General features: G+C 51.1%; 1 protein-coding gene and 1 pseudogene across 2 annotated transcripts; one reads left to right on the top strand and one right to left on the bottom strand.

Moving 5' to 3' along the window:
- Nucleotides 1-440: 440 nt before the first annotated feature.
- On the bottom strand, nucleotides 441-12877 carry ALG1 (ALG1 chitobiosyldiphosphodolichol beta-mannosyltransferase). The gene is given in 14 exon segments (XM_080680802.1): nucleotides 441-614; nucleotides 617-742; nucleotides 1778-1853; nucleotides 2783-2897; nucleotides 4143-4253; nucleotides 4993-5052; nucleotides 5372-5410; nucleotides 5613-5734; nucleotides 6497-6607; nucleotides 7751-7840; nucleotides 9495-9643; nucleotides 11413-11516; nucleotides 11669-11746; nucleotides 12668-12877. Coding segments are annotated over 14 exon segments (1413 nt in total). The 5' UTR covers nucleotides 12876-12877; the 3' UTR covers nucleotides 441-590.
- Nucleotides 12878-13264: 387 nt separating this feature from the next.
- LOC308252692 (GTP-binding nuclear protein Ran-like) lies at nucleotides 13265-13997 on the top strand (annotated as a pseudogene). The gene has a single exon. The product of its transcript is annotated as a GTP-binding nuclear protein Ran-like (transcript).
- Nucleotides 13998-14249: the final 252 nt, after the last annotated feature.

Here is a 14249-nt window from a genome sequence, read left to right as displayed (position 1 = left end):
CTCTGAGCACAGGCCCACAGCCTGGCTGTCTGGAGGTATTTAAATCATTCTCAAAGAAAACAGGAAGCGAGGAGACTTCCAGCAGATTCTGTGTGGAGTGGACCTCCCAAAACTGGAGCAGCCAGCGTGAGAAAAACGCATCGCCCCTGTCATAGAGGTGCAACTGAGTATCCCCAGGGATGGGAAGCCATCTATACCAGCACCAATTAAATGAAAACTTTCTTGCTGCACTCACCTCTCTGTCCTGAATTGAGACTGTTTGGCAACTTAGAAATAACCATATGATTTTTTATTGACCAAAGTGGTCATGAAACTGCCAAAATTCGCCTTCTGAATAAAGTTTAAAGGAAGGGGGAGGGGGGATAATTTCATCCTGTGCGTGGCACCTGCTGCTATCCTTTGAACTGCCATCCACTGGGAGGTGCTGCTCTACATAGTTTGTGCAGGGAACGGACAGCAGCTGGAAGAGGCCGGAGGAGGGACATGGAGCACGGTTCTGGTGGGAAGGCTATGAGAGCAGGGAGGGGTTTGCATGAACCTCAGGGTCTTCCTCTTTGTGACATCCAACACCAGGACATGCTCAGGGGGGTTCAGTCTTTGGCCCAAGGGGTCATGTGTCCACAAGCAAAGGGAGAACTGTCTGTTTCCAGCTCTCGTCCCAACGAAGCTGCTTGGACTCCCGAAGATTCTTCCGGAACTGGTTCAGTTTGCCAGCAGGATCAGGAAACTTTGAGAAAAGCATCTAGAAGAAAAATGACAAAAACTTCCCTCATCACCACTTCCCGCCACCCCCACCCCCATTCCCAGAAGCCTGGACCTCTGCCTCACCCCAAACAAAGCTGCACCCCAAACACAGCTGTCCGGCCAGTGATTCAGAAACCCTTCCTCTGTGGCCACACTACCACCACCAGTGGCTGGGAGCCTCCAGTGGCCTCCCTGCACCAGCCTGCCCAGTTTCCACACAGCGTGGGGAACTGGTCTCAAACATCTCTGAACCTGACCTCCCTGGCCTAGCCAGCCCCTCCCTCACTGAGCTTATGGGACCCCTCACACCCCAGCCATGTTCCACTTCCTACTCTCCTACTCGACAGCTCGGCCAAGCTGCAGTGCTCGCCATCCACACACTGACCGGCAGTAGCCCCCAGCCTCTGCCATGCTGTTCCTTCCTCCAAGAGCATCCACCCCTCAGCCTCTGCCCAGCACCATCCAGCCCATGGGCTGGGAACAAGTGAAACTGGGAAGAACACAGTTTCACTTGTGTTCTTCCCAGTTTCACTAAGTCAGTCAAGTGTTTGCAAACTGTCATCTGTGGGTTGAATTGGACCTTCCACTTGTCTTTATAAATAAAGCTTTATTGAAACACAATCACACCAGATTTTTCTAGCTGGGCCTTTCAAGAAAGTTTGCCACCAATGTCTCAACTATCAAAAATGATGATATATGACTTTTTGTAATAAGAAATAAGTATCCTTTGAAGACTCCCGCCCATCTTGCAAGGCTGGTCTAGGAAGCTCCCTTCACTCCTCACTCTCCCTCCTGATATCCAGTCGCTCCCTAAGTGACACACAGTCCACCTGTGCATCATCTGCGTGGTATAAGCTCCATAAACCCAGCAGCAGGTGGGGTGTGCCTTAATTCCCCCGGGTCCACTGAGTCCCAACCTTTGGGACCGCTGCTGCTTTTCACCCAGACCCAGCACAGGCCCAAGGAGTGCAGGGGCATGGCCCAGTGCCAGCCTGAAGCCCTGCAAGCCCTGGCATGGGGGCAGACACGCTACCTGCAGCTGAGCAGCCAGTTCCTCTGCGTCCTCAAAGACCAGGCCATTTTCCTCATGTTTCACAAGCTCGTGTAAGCTGCAGAGAGAATTGAGGGAGGCCTGAGAGCTGCCTGGAGAAGACACCAGAACTCCATGGTGCCCACCCGGACCCCCACGCCAACACTCCCCACCCACCGGCTAAGCTAGGGGTCAGGAACAGCCAGTCTAGTTCCAATGAATCTGGTCTTAGATTTGACATCTGAATAGAAAATAGACCTGGGAAGGTACATATCAAAAATCCAAACCAATTTGGGAGTTGCGGCAGGGAGGGGGGAGCAATGAACAGGGACCTGAGCCTTTTCTGCTCTATACTCTTTGTAGTGAGAACACGCTCAGTGGGTTCTGCTTGTTTTTTTAACGACACGGCAGAGTAACAAGGTAAAAGGCAACCCCATTGGAGGTAGGCTCAGCACATTACGGGTGACTTTTCTGGGTAACCCCAGAGTGCAGTGCTCAGCTCACACAAGGGTCTAACATCCTGATTTCCATCCAGAGGCTGGCTCCTGAGCCCATGGGAAAGCAGTTTCTAGAGCCTCTTCTCACACTGTCCTCTCCAAACCCCCATCTTTGCCAGGAAGAGTGGAGACAGAATTACACTCATTTGACTAATTTGAGTAAGAGTAAATGAGCTCAGACAAAAGGGAAGAGAAATAAAATCAAGTAAATTGTGCAGGCGATTCCAGCCACCACTTTATCCTTTGAGCACAAGCCCCAAGTTGAGTATTGAGGACAGGTAGTTTTCCTTCAACATGAGCTCTAGGTGGAAGCCAACTCCTGCAGTAGGACTCAGCCCATCCGAGGACTCCCACTCCCCAGGGCCATCGGCTGAGCTGCACAGACCGGGAGGAGGAGCCTTTCTGGGGCGGCGGGGGCAGGGGCGGGGGTGCGGGCAGCTCTGACCACATTGGTTCCCTCAGCTGCTGATCTGAGAACCTAACTCCCAGAAAATTCAGTTTCCGCTCCTACCACCGGAAGTTCACGGCACACACGGGCAGGCAGCATCCAAACATGTCCACCACCTTCATGGGCAGGTCCAGGCCGCTGGAGGATTTGTGCAGGCAGACGCCCAAGTCCGCTGACCCTGCAGGGGGAGGGGCCATCAGAGCACTGGCCATGTTCCCTTTGACCACACATGCTGCAAGGACTGTGGATCCATGCCTCTGGTGGGGAGTGGGAAGTGGGAAACACTCCCAACCCCACACAGAACTGGCTGGAGCCGGCCAAGCATCCCGGTGCAGGGTGGGGACACAGCAGTGTCCAATCCTGGCCACTCAGCCCTATCTGAAAACTAACTGTCTATCACTAACATTTTAATTTAAACGGACTCCCTTTTCCTACTTAACCCCCATTTATTTTAAAAGAACCCACCGCAATTATGCTGAATGGGTTCAGAGTGTCTGCTTGGAGTGATGAGGCTGTTTTGGAAACAGTGATGATGACTGCACAACACTGTGAACATAATTCATGCCTCTGAGTTGTATGTACACGTAAAATGGGAAAATGGTTCCAATGGCAAACTTTGTTATATATATTTTATCATAATAATTAGAAAAATTTTGAACCCACAGGAGACTCAACAGAAAACCAGCTGTCGCTGTGAAAATAAAGCCAAATAAACAAGCTCACATCACTAAGTACTGGCTGGAAATGCCTGCCTACATAGGCTCTCTGCCTGGACTGCTCACTGGCTGCTGGAAGATGAGCCTTGGAGACGCATCAGTACCAAGCCAACTCTGCCCTCCCCAGAGTAATGAAGACGGGAAGAGAAGTGGAGGGCATTCTCGAAGGGAAAGTCAATACTGCCTAACCTTCATCTCTTCACTGCCCTCCGGCACTTGGGGAACAATGGGCCCCAACCCAAGCCAGCTCAGCCCTCTTGCCTGGACAGAAGAGCAGGACTGAATTGAGGGCGTGGAGGCTAAGAGGACATAACCCTCTTACAATCCCTGGCAAACAGCACCTGAGCCCACGGGGCAGGGAGGAGCTGGCACACCAGGAAACAGCCTCCCTTCCCGGAGTTCAGTCAGTAGCTCCTCTGACAGGTTTCTGGCAAGCAGCATCTCTGTCCCAGGTGGTCCCTGGAGCAGGGCCCAAGGCAAGGCCCAACCCAGCCTGAGGCCAATGTGTGTATGGCCCTTGAGCTGAGAATGTCTTTTAATTTTTAAAGGGTTGCAAAAACAAATGTGCAACAGAGGCCAGTAAAATATTTACAATCTTGTCATTTTCAGAAAAAGTATGTCCCCCAGCCCTAAAGTATCCCCTCTTAAACCTCAGCCCCGCTCCTCTCCCCACTCCCTCAGGCCTCCTGCCAGGAAGGCATCCTTACCTAGAAGCAGGGGGTAATCCTCAGCCTCCAGCCATGGGGTACAGACCCGGATGTGCTGGAGATGCTTCTGGCCAATGAGGTGGCTGTAATGCTCCTTCAGAGGCCCTTTGCCTTGCAGAGAAAATCGGAGTTACTGCACTGGCCCACCTCTGGCTCCACCCATGGCCCAGACCTGAGAAGCCCCTGCCAAGGTGTGAGCAGGAAGCCGACACTCCCCAGCTCCAATCAAACTCCCATCTGGCCCCTTCCAGAAACAACCCTCCAGGGGTGTGCACCCTGACCACTGAGGCCATGGCAACCTGTGCCCAGCAGACTATGAGCGTGGCCAGGATAAACTCTGGCCTAGTGCCAGCGTGCCAATTAGACACCGATTCTCACATGGACTGCCCTGTGCCTCACCAGGAGTCCCAGGTGGCATGGCATGTGCAGTGGGCTCCTGCAACCCTGGGAGCCCAGGGGCCAGGAGGAGGGGAGTGCACAAGGTGGGACACCTGGCCCAGGACCCTCCTTCTCTGACCACAGCTCTGCTTCTCTTCCCACTGGGCTACTTTGGAAGCAATTTTATGTCAGACAGTGGCCTCTTAAAAAAAAACACCTGCAAATCACTGCAGAAGTGAAAAGCTCAGATTCAAATCCAGGCTCTATGCCCTGCAGTGAGGCCCCTCTGAGCCTGTTTCCCCCTGCTGTCAAATAGGTGTAGAAAAACCTACGTCAGAGAGCTGCCATGAGGATTAAGGAAACAAGGAGCATTATGTGCCTGACGTAGGAAAGGCACACCAGAAAGGCAGATGCCTTCCCCGCTCCTTGCCCCCAAACCAAATACAGGAACATGGAGGGTCCCAGGCAGTACCTGTTATCACACAGACCAAAGAAGGCAAGCTTTCTCCATTCAGGATCAGCTGTTCAAACTCTGTGTTTAAGAAAATACATGATGATGACCAGGATCATCTACTCAGGTGAGGGACGGGTTGGGGAGGGGAATGCGGAGGGACAATTCCAGACACAAGGTCACTCTCCCAGAGATGGCACTTCAGTTCTGGGCCTAGTCACTCCATGACCCAAATGGGGACTCAGAGCCACCACCTCCACCACCCAAGTGCCCAGGCTGCCCACCCTGCAGCCCTGGGGGAAGGGACACTCTGCAGAGGACACCACGCAAGGCTCAGTGAGCACCTCACAACTGAACAGCCCCTGGAAAGCCCAGCTCCTGATCAGAGCCACACACCTACTTTCTAACGCTGCCAGCAAGATAGAGAAGTCTTCATCCTCTACAAGAGAGAGACAGTATCACACTGGTTTCTAAATGTTTCCCCTGGCCCCCATCCCACCCAGTTCAATGACCTCCCCTTTCTCATCAGGGCCTCAGGGCACCCCAATTATATGTGGGGGGTACAGGCCCGGCAGAAAGGAGAATGCCAGCTCAGACAGGTGCTCATACAAGACCCCAAGTACACAGGGGGATCCTGAGACCTGTCCAGCTCGTGCTGCTGACCAACAGGGCCGGCCGCCCACGAAGATGTGTCACCATCCCGCTGTTAGCATTCCGCTCCGTGAAGGCCGACCTCTCTGTGGCTGGGTCCAAGGGATCTGAGCTGAAGGAGCAGAGACAGAGCCTATAAGATGCCACAGAGCAGGCCTACAGGCCCCAGGATGGCCATCTCCCACCAGAGCAAGGCCCAGAAGCTCCCAAAGGTCAGGGTATGGCCATGTCAGACATCCCGAGCCAACCCTACAACCCTAGGCCGGGGGGGCACAGACATGTGCCTTGCTTTCTGTATCAATATTCACTTGTTGGTAGGTGCTGAGGTCACAATAGCAGACAAGACCGACTCAGCCCCAGCCTTTACCAGCTTCCTGTTCTTGTCATTCCCTCAAGTTAGGATGAAGATGCTGTGACCTCCCACCTGGCTCCCAGGTTACTGAAAGGAGCGAACAACTGGTGTGTGAACTGCTGCTTAAAGGGCCTTTCCTGAGCCCTGGGAGACACCCCACAGATCACACAGGTCCACAGACGCTGCCATGGGGTCAGAAACCTGCAGGCAGGAGGGTAAGATGCCCACAGCCTTGAGCAGGACGAACATTTCCTTAAATGGCCAGAGAATAAACACTTCAAGCTTTTATTTGATCTCTTTTGTAACAGCTCCACTGTTGTAGTGTGAAAGCAGCCGTGGACAATGCATAAATGAATGAATGTGCTGCATTCCAATAAAACTTTATTTATGAACAGGCAGTGGGCTTGGAGCCATAGTTAGCCAACCCATGGATTTAGTGGATTCCCAAGTCTGCAGCAAAGAGACGGGGGAGAAGCCAGGACAGCAGCGAACACAAGAGAAGATGGAAGACAGGAGACTTACCTGGCCCTGAGTGCAGAGTAGGTGCGGCCCAGCTTCATAAAGAGCCAGTGTTGCAGGTCCAAGGGTGTCTCTTTAAAGAAAGATGCTGGCTTGTCGTAGACAGTCACAGCTCTGCAAAGAGATCAGTGGGAGGCTCTAGGAGTGGAGAGGGGCCTAAGGAATAGAAGACCCAGGAGGAACTGGAAAAAGAAGGGCACTTGGGGAATCCAAGTCTCAGACAATGACAATAAGAAGCTATGAATTACTTGGGGCATCAGAAAGAGAAGTTCTAACAAAACTGCCTGGGTCAGTCCAGCTGGTGTGGCTCAGCAACTGAGCATCAACCTATGAACCAGAGGTCACAGTTAGATTCCCAGCATATGCCTGGGTTGCAGGCTTGATCCCCAGTGGGGAACATGCAGGAGGCAGCCAATCAATGATTCTCTCTCATCACTGATGTTTCTATCTCTCTCTCCCTCTTCTTTCCTCTCTGAAATCAATCAACCAATATCCTATCTAATAAAGAGGGAATATGCTAATTGACCTTCACGCTGTCACAAAGATGGCAGTGCCCGAAGCCAGTAAGGAGGGAATGTGCTAATTGACTGCCCCGCCCTCAAAGATGGCAGCACCCACAGCCAATAAGGAGGGAATATGCTAATTGACTGACATGCCCTCAAAGATGGCAGCACCCACAGCCACAAGATGGCAGCGCCCAGGACCCTCAGCCCCGCCAGGGCAACAGGCCTGCCTCCGGAGTCCCCCAGTCCTCTCAGCCCCCCAGCCACCCAGAGCTGGCCTGAGGCACAGGCAAGCCTCAGATGGCAGCTGCCCAGCTGCCCAGGGCCGCCTGAGGCTCAGGTAACCAGGGCCGGCCAAGGCTTGCGCTGCCGGCAGTGGCAGCAGCAGAGGTGTGATGGGGGTGTCGCCTTCCCCTGATCGCCAGGTTGCCTCCTGCCCCTGAAGGCTCCCGGACTATGAGAGGAGGCAGGCTGGACTGAGGGACACCCCCTTCAGTGCATGAATTTTCATGCACTGGGCCTCTAGTGTGTGTGTATATGCGTGTGTGTGTATTTGAAAACTGCCTGGACCATCTGGCTGGCTGTAAAGAAACTCTAACCTCCTCCTCCCTCACTCTTCTTCCCTCAGCTTCCCAAGACAATAACCATCTCCCAGGCCCCTGGATATTTCCAGATGCCTTGCCAACATGACACAGCAGGCACTGCAGCTGGGACCAACTGAGCTGGGGCTCCTTGCCCCACCCCAAGTCCCTACTTGATGCCCCAGTTCTCTGCCAGGTCTTCCCGCATCTCACTGGTCACACACAGGTTCAGGTGGGAGAGGTGTCCGCAAAGCTTCTCGTACCTGAAAAGACACAGTGTTGCTCAGCCCGGAGCCCTGACCAGGCCCCACAACCATAACCACCATGTGACTGGAAACCTTCCCATACAGAAGAGGCTGCAGAGCTGGGGTCTCCCAAATCAGGTCACTGGCAAGGTAACTTCCCAGGATTTGTACTGAGTTCCACCTGTGCTATTATTTCCTTCACATCTTTCTTTACATCGTATCACTTTTCAGCTTAAATACAATTACTTTCAAAGGAAACAATATATGCTACCGAAGGGAAAACCCAGTCTCTCTTGCCATAAGAAGAAATACAATAAAGTCCCTGTTATTAAATTTTAGCTACCCAGCCGAAACCGGTTTGGCTCAGTGGATAGAGCGTCGGCCTGCGGACTGGAAGGTCCCGGGTTCGATTCCGGTCAAGGGCATGTACCTTGGTTGAGGGCACATCCCCAGTGGGAGGTGTGCAGGAGGCAGCTGATCGATGTTTCTCTCTCATCGATGTTTCTAACTCTCTATCCCTCTCCCTTCCTCTCTGTAAAATATCAATAAAATATATTTAAAAAAAAAAAATAAATTTTAGCTACCCTGCACTGTTCCCTACAAAGGCTGTGGGGCTGAGGATGCTCCCCATGTGTTACAGAGGAGTTTAGCAAATGATAGAGAGGCGTTAACAACAGATTTGCTCCAAACGAAGGCTTGCAACTTGATGATAGGGCAGAACTGAAAGAGAACCGGAAAGGGGGAATGAGACTCAGGTGCCGTTGGTGTATCAGGGCTTGTTGCTAACTCAGGATGCAGAGAGCTCTGGAATTGGACAGCCTGGGCCTGAATTTTGGTCCACACACTTGTTAGCTGTGAGATGAGAGACATAATGGTTCTCAACCTTGATTTCCCGGCTTGTAAAAGGGGGTCAGTGTAGACTGAATGGGATAAAGGACTCGGACTGAGCCTGGCATGCAGCAAGTGCTCAATAATTACTGCTGCCACCACTGCTGTTACCACCATCAAAGAATGACCCATCAGGGGAGGCTGCAAGTCCCCACTGAGGCAAGAGTTGTATACTGGGGCTCAGAACAGACCAACTCTTCCTGCCCCTGGTCAAACCTGCTACCACAGGCCCTTCTTCCCTCTCATCAGCCACAGCAAACTGTGGCCTGTGTCCCTATCTTCCAGCAGCAGCCCGTTTTACTTGGGAATCTGGTCTGGGCACACCTGGGATCCCAGCTCTCCGAGTGGAGCACCTGTGCCAAGCCTGAGGCAATGGGGTGCTACAGCTCCTGGCCTCAGTGGGAGGTCACAGGATGGCAGGTGCCAATCAGAGGCTCACTCTCTGCAGAGCCTGACAGGGTGCGGCTAACAGCAAGGGGAGCTCCCAGAACCTGAGCAATACCTCCCAGAGGGAGTGTGGAAAGAGAGATGAAAGGGGTCCTGATAACACCCTTTTTGAGTTCAAGTCAGCCATTTCTCTGGACTTTTCTGTTCCGTGAGCCATCAAATGCTGTCCTTTGCTTAGGCCTGTTTCCATCACTTTTAACCAGCATCCGCCCAATTCCCCAGCCTAGCCCTTACCCCACAGAGTATATAGGGAAGCAGCTTTACTGAGTCTCCACCCAGGCCCTTCTTCCTACCACAGTTTAGGGAAGGTATCTGCACCATCCTTCCAGACCCTCACCACTTGGCCAGCAGAACGAGGCAGTGGCTGGGGCCATGTACCAGACCCATAATGGAGTAGCCATAATTGTGCCAGTCGATGACGAGCTTGGTCCCACAGAGGCAGGCCACAAACCAGCAGACAGCAATGGCAGGCAAGCCGGGGGGGTTCTGGGAAAAAGAGAGACTTGGATGAAGAGGAAAGCAGACCATCATTGACAATAAACTGAGTGCAACGTACATGATCGATAGCCAGAAGACCCTCTTCTTCACTAAAAAAAAGGTATAAAAAGTCATAAAAGAAACAAACTGACCAACCTGAAAAATCCAAGGTCATTGAATCAAGGAAGTACATTTAGTTAGGTGAAAATTGTGTGGGGGAAGAGGCATCCCCTTGGGTGGGGAATAAATTGGCCCAGCCTTACTCTAGGACTATCCAGTAGCACACAACAGCATTTTAAAGTGCATCAGTTTTGACCAAGCACTTCCATTCCTATGAATTTATCCCAAGAAAGAGATCAGACTTGTGCAAAAAACATATATTCATTGATACTCTTTTACCATAAAATAAAACTAAATAAATAATCAGGGGACATCAGCCAAGTAAATGAAGGTGCTTCTACCCAGCTGGTATGGCTCAGTGGTTGAGTGTCGACCTGTGCACCAGGAGGTCACCGGTTCGATTCCTGGTCTGGGCACATGCCTAGGTTGTGGGCTCAATCCCCAGCAGGGGGACGTGTAGGAGGCAGCCAATCAATGTTGATGTTTCTCTCTCATTGGTGTTTCTATCCCTCTCGCTCCCTTCCTTTCTCTCTAAAATCAATTTTTTAAAAAAATTTTTAAATAAAGGTTTCTATATGTTAAAAAGTGAAGGGGAGAGGTTAAGAGCATAACTCCAGAGCCAGACTGACTACCTAGTTCAAATTCTGCCTCCAGCCCTAGTTGGTCTGGTTCAGTGGATACAGCATCGGCCCACAGACTGAAGGGTCACAGGTTCGATTCCAGTCAAGGGCACATACCTCGGTTCCAGGCTCAATCCTCAGCCCCAGGTCAGGGCCCATGCGGGAGGCAACCAATCGCTGTTTCTCTCTCTCTCTCTCTCTCTCTCTACCCCTCCCTTCCACTCTCTCCAAAACTTAATAGAAAAAATACCCTTGGGTGAAGATTGACAAAACAAAAAATTCTGCCTCCAGCACTTCCTAGCTGTGTAACAATGGGCTACTTACTGAACTTCTCTGGATCTAGGTCTCCTCATCTCTAAAATGTAATATTAGAACCTATTTCTTAAGATTGTTGTCAGTGATTGAATGAGTTAATACATGTAAAACACTTAGATGTGTAATAAGTACAATATAAGACTTTTCTGTAATGACATCCTATATAATAAAAGGCTAATATGCAAATCGACCAAAAGGCAGAACAACCGGTCGCTATGACACGCACTGACCACCAGAGGGCAGACACTCAATGCAGGAGCTGCCCCCTGGTGGTCAGTGCACTCCCACAGGGGGAGCACCACTCAGCCAGAAGCTGGGCTCATGGCTGGTGAGTGCAGCGGCAGTGACGGGAGCCTCTCCTGCCTCCGCGGCAGTGCTAAGGATGTCCGACTGATGGCTTAGTCCCGCTCCCTCAGGGAGCGGGACTAAGCCATCAGTCAGACATCCCCCGAGGGCTCCCACACTGCAAGAGGTCACAGGCCAGGCTGAGGGAGACCCCCCCCCCAGTGCATGAATTTCGTGCACCGGGCCTCTAGTAGAAAAATAAACTGGATGAGTACCATAAATACAATGGACACATACTCTAGTCTCCTATTCATAGTCTTAGAATTTTATACACACAGACGTGCAATTTATTTACCAACCTGTGCATTTTTAAAGGCTGGAAAGTAAGGAGAACTGTTAACTGTGATTCTCACAGGAAGAAGCAGGGCTGACATATACCTGGAGAAAGATGTAGGCTGCTGGCTCACTGCACATCAACTTCCACAGCAAGTGCACCGCCTGAAATACAACTTTGACTCCATACTGAAGAATGTGTGGCCCAACTGCAAGTCAGAAAATAGCTGTCACTACCACAGGAGTTCTTGGCAATTTACAGACACCACCACCCCTCCCGCGACACACACACACACACACACACACACACACACACACACACACACGGAGTCAGAGAAATCTGGAGTGGGCTGCACCCTACCTGCAAGTCTCTGAAGTTCTGTCAAAGGCACAATCCGAATTCTGTCACTCTGCAAGAGCTCATCATGGGGTTTGGAGTCTGAAAAGAATATTCCCTTTAATGAACCAGACAGGACAATCGAATTTAAAATCTATTTTGCCAGCTCAGGCAAAATAGGGGAGAGTATTTTGGAAAATAGGACTTTTCCAAACAGTTCTCTGTTCCTCAATTGCCAGAACACAGGATGAGGTTAATTCTTGTCCAGATTCCACTAGACTGCCCACAGAGGAAGGGCCTGAATCTTATTCACCATAAGGTAACACAATACTTGGCACATAGTAGCCCCTCAAACTGATCTAGATTCCCTGGATTGTGGAATTATCCCATCACAGGGAGACTCCTATTAAGTCCCACTCCACCCCCTCACCCTCGGAGAGCAGACTCTAAACAGAGACCAAAGGCAACCAGTGCTCTTATTACGGTTTTGCACTGATATAGAATGAGCTGCCCTTTAAAGATGTCAACATGAAGGAGGATGGAGGAACAGACACGCGTGACGCTGCACATTGAGGGGAAAAGTAGACATGCTGTGCAAATGAAAAACATTTGTCTGCAGAGCTCTGCAAAGAGGAATGCAGAAGAGACAAGCTGCCTGTCTCCTCAGACGAGCTGCAGAGATGCGGTTACCAATACTGGCCCTGGAGTCACACGCACCTGGGTTCCAGTCCGTCTTTCCACTTACGAGGAGGATTAAGTGAGAACTGTGCAATGAGTTCAATTAGCTTAGCACTGTCCTGGCATATGGCAGGCGCTCGTTTACAGCTCGATTAGACTGTTCATGCAGACCCACCCAGCAGAGCCTGAGCAGAAACCTGGCAACAGCTGTCCAGGACAACAGTGGGCTCGTCCATCTCGGAGAGCTGCCCAAGGGAGGAGAGAGAAAAGGAGCATCCTCGCTCCGGCCCCTCTGAGGTGATCAAGCTGAGAGAGCTGCCTCCTTCCCAGATCCCCGGCACTCACTGCAGAACCCAAGGAGGGTCACGGAGAAGCCACACTTGGCCAATGACAGCGCATGGTACTGCATTCGGGGGCTGCGGCCCACGTCGCCCAGCACCACGACGACCGCGTGCCGGGCCGTGCGCCCCCGCCGCCAGCGCTTCCACGCGATCAGCAGCAGCAGCGGCAACCCTAGAGACAGCGCTAGCACAGCCACGCAGGGGGCAGCCATCTTGGCCGACTGGCCGCAGTCACGTGACCGCGCTCCCTCCGGCGGGCGCGCTGTGCGCAGCCGTACAGCGAACCTCCGAGGTAGGCGGAGAGAAGTCTGGGGAGGGCGTGGTTCCCTAAGAGGCGGCCCGCGGAACCCATGAAGAATCCCTGAGATCCAAGAATTAGTTGAATGAAGGTAAAGTTTTTACCATGTGGGGATCTAGGAACATTTTATTTCAAAAGTTGAAAGACAATAATTTGGATGAATCTCTAAACATAATATTGAGAAAAGAGGCTAGACGCCAAAGAGTAAATGCTGGCTGGTTCCATTTATATAAAATGAGAAGTAATCTTCCATCTTTCTAGCTTTCAGTCAGACCCGCCGGAGATTCTTCTTAAAGTAACATCATGATGATTTCCCAAGGAGAACCCCAGATTCAGTTCTAACTTGTGTTGGTTGGTGATGATGGGACTGGGAAAACTCCACTGGTGAAACTCATCTGGTGAGTTTGACAAGTATGTAGCCACCTTGGGTGTTGAAGTCCATCCCCTCCAGTTTCACACCAACAGAGGGCCTATTAAGTTCAATGTGTGGGGTACACGGGGCCAGGAGTTCAGCGGTCTGAGACAGCTATTATATCCAAGCCCAGGGTGCAATTATAATGTCTGATATAACTTCGAGAGTTACTTAAAAGAAGGTGCCTAACTGGCATAGAGATCTGGTTACAAGTGTGTGTGACAACATCCCCATCATGTTGTGTGGCTACAAAGTGGCTATTAAGCCTAGGAAAGTTAAGGCAAAAATCAGTTGTCTTCCACCGAAAGAAGAACTTCTGTACTATGATATTTCTGCTCAAAGTAACTACCACTTTGAAAAGCCCTTCCTCTGGCTTGCTAGAAAACTAATTGGAGAACCTAACTGGGAGTTTGCCGCCATGCCTGCTCTTGCCCCACCAGAGGTTGTCCGGGACCCAGCACTGGCAGCACTTATGAGCATGACCCAGAGGTTGCCCAGATCACTGCTCTCCCAGACGAGGATGATGACCTGGGAGGAAGGGAAGCTGGAGCCCAATGTCAGAAGTCTAGTTTTATAGTCACCTGTCCTGTGATGTCAGTGTTTGCCTCTTTATTATGGAGCTAAGCGGAGCCTGTGCTTGACCTTTAGGATGCTGAAGGAGATGAATGGGCTTCGGAGTGAATGTAGCAGTTTAAAAATACCTTCATTTTTTGGACCTGCACATTTAGCTGTTGGAATGCAGTTGTTTCCTTATTGAGCTTCAAATATAAAAGTGCTGCAGTCACATCACAATATTCAGTGGCAAAGCCTTGTATATTACTGTCATTCCCATTCATTTTCGTTTAGAATCAGAATTAAGTTGTATTTCAAGTATCT

Source organism: Plecotus auritus (genome assembly GCF_963455305.1).
Source record: "Plecotus auritus genome assembly, chromosome: 7".
Classification (NCBI taxonomy): Eukaryota; Metazoa; Chordata; class Mammalia; order Chiroptera; family Vespertilionidae; genus Plecotus; species Plecotus auritus.
This window is presented reverse-complemented; position numbering and strand designations above follow the sequence as displayed.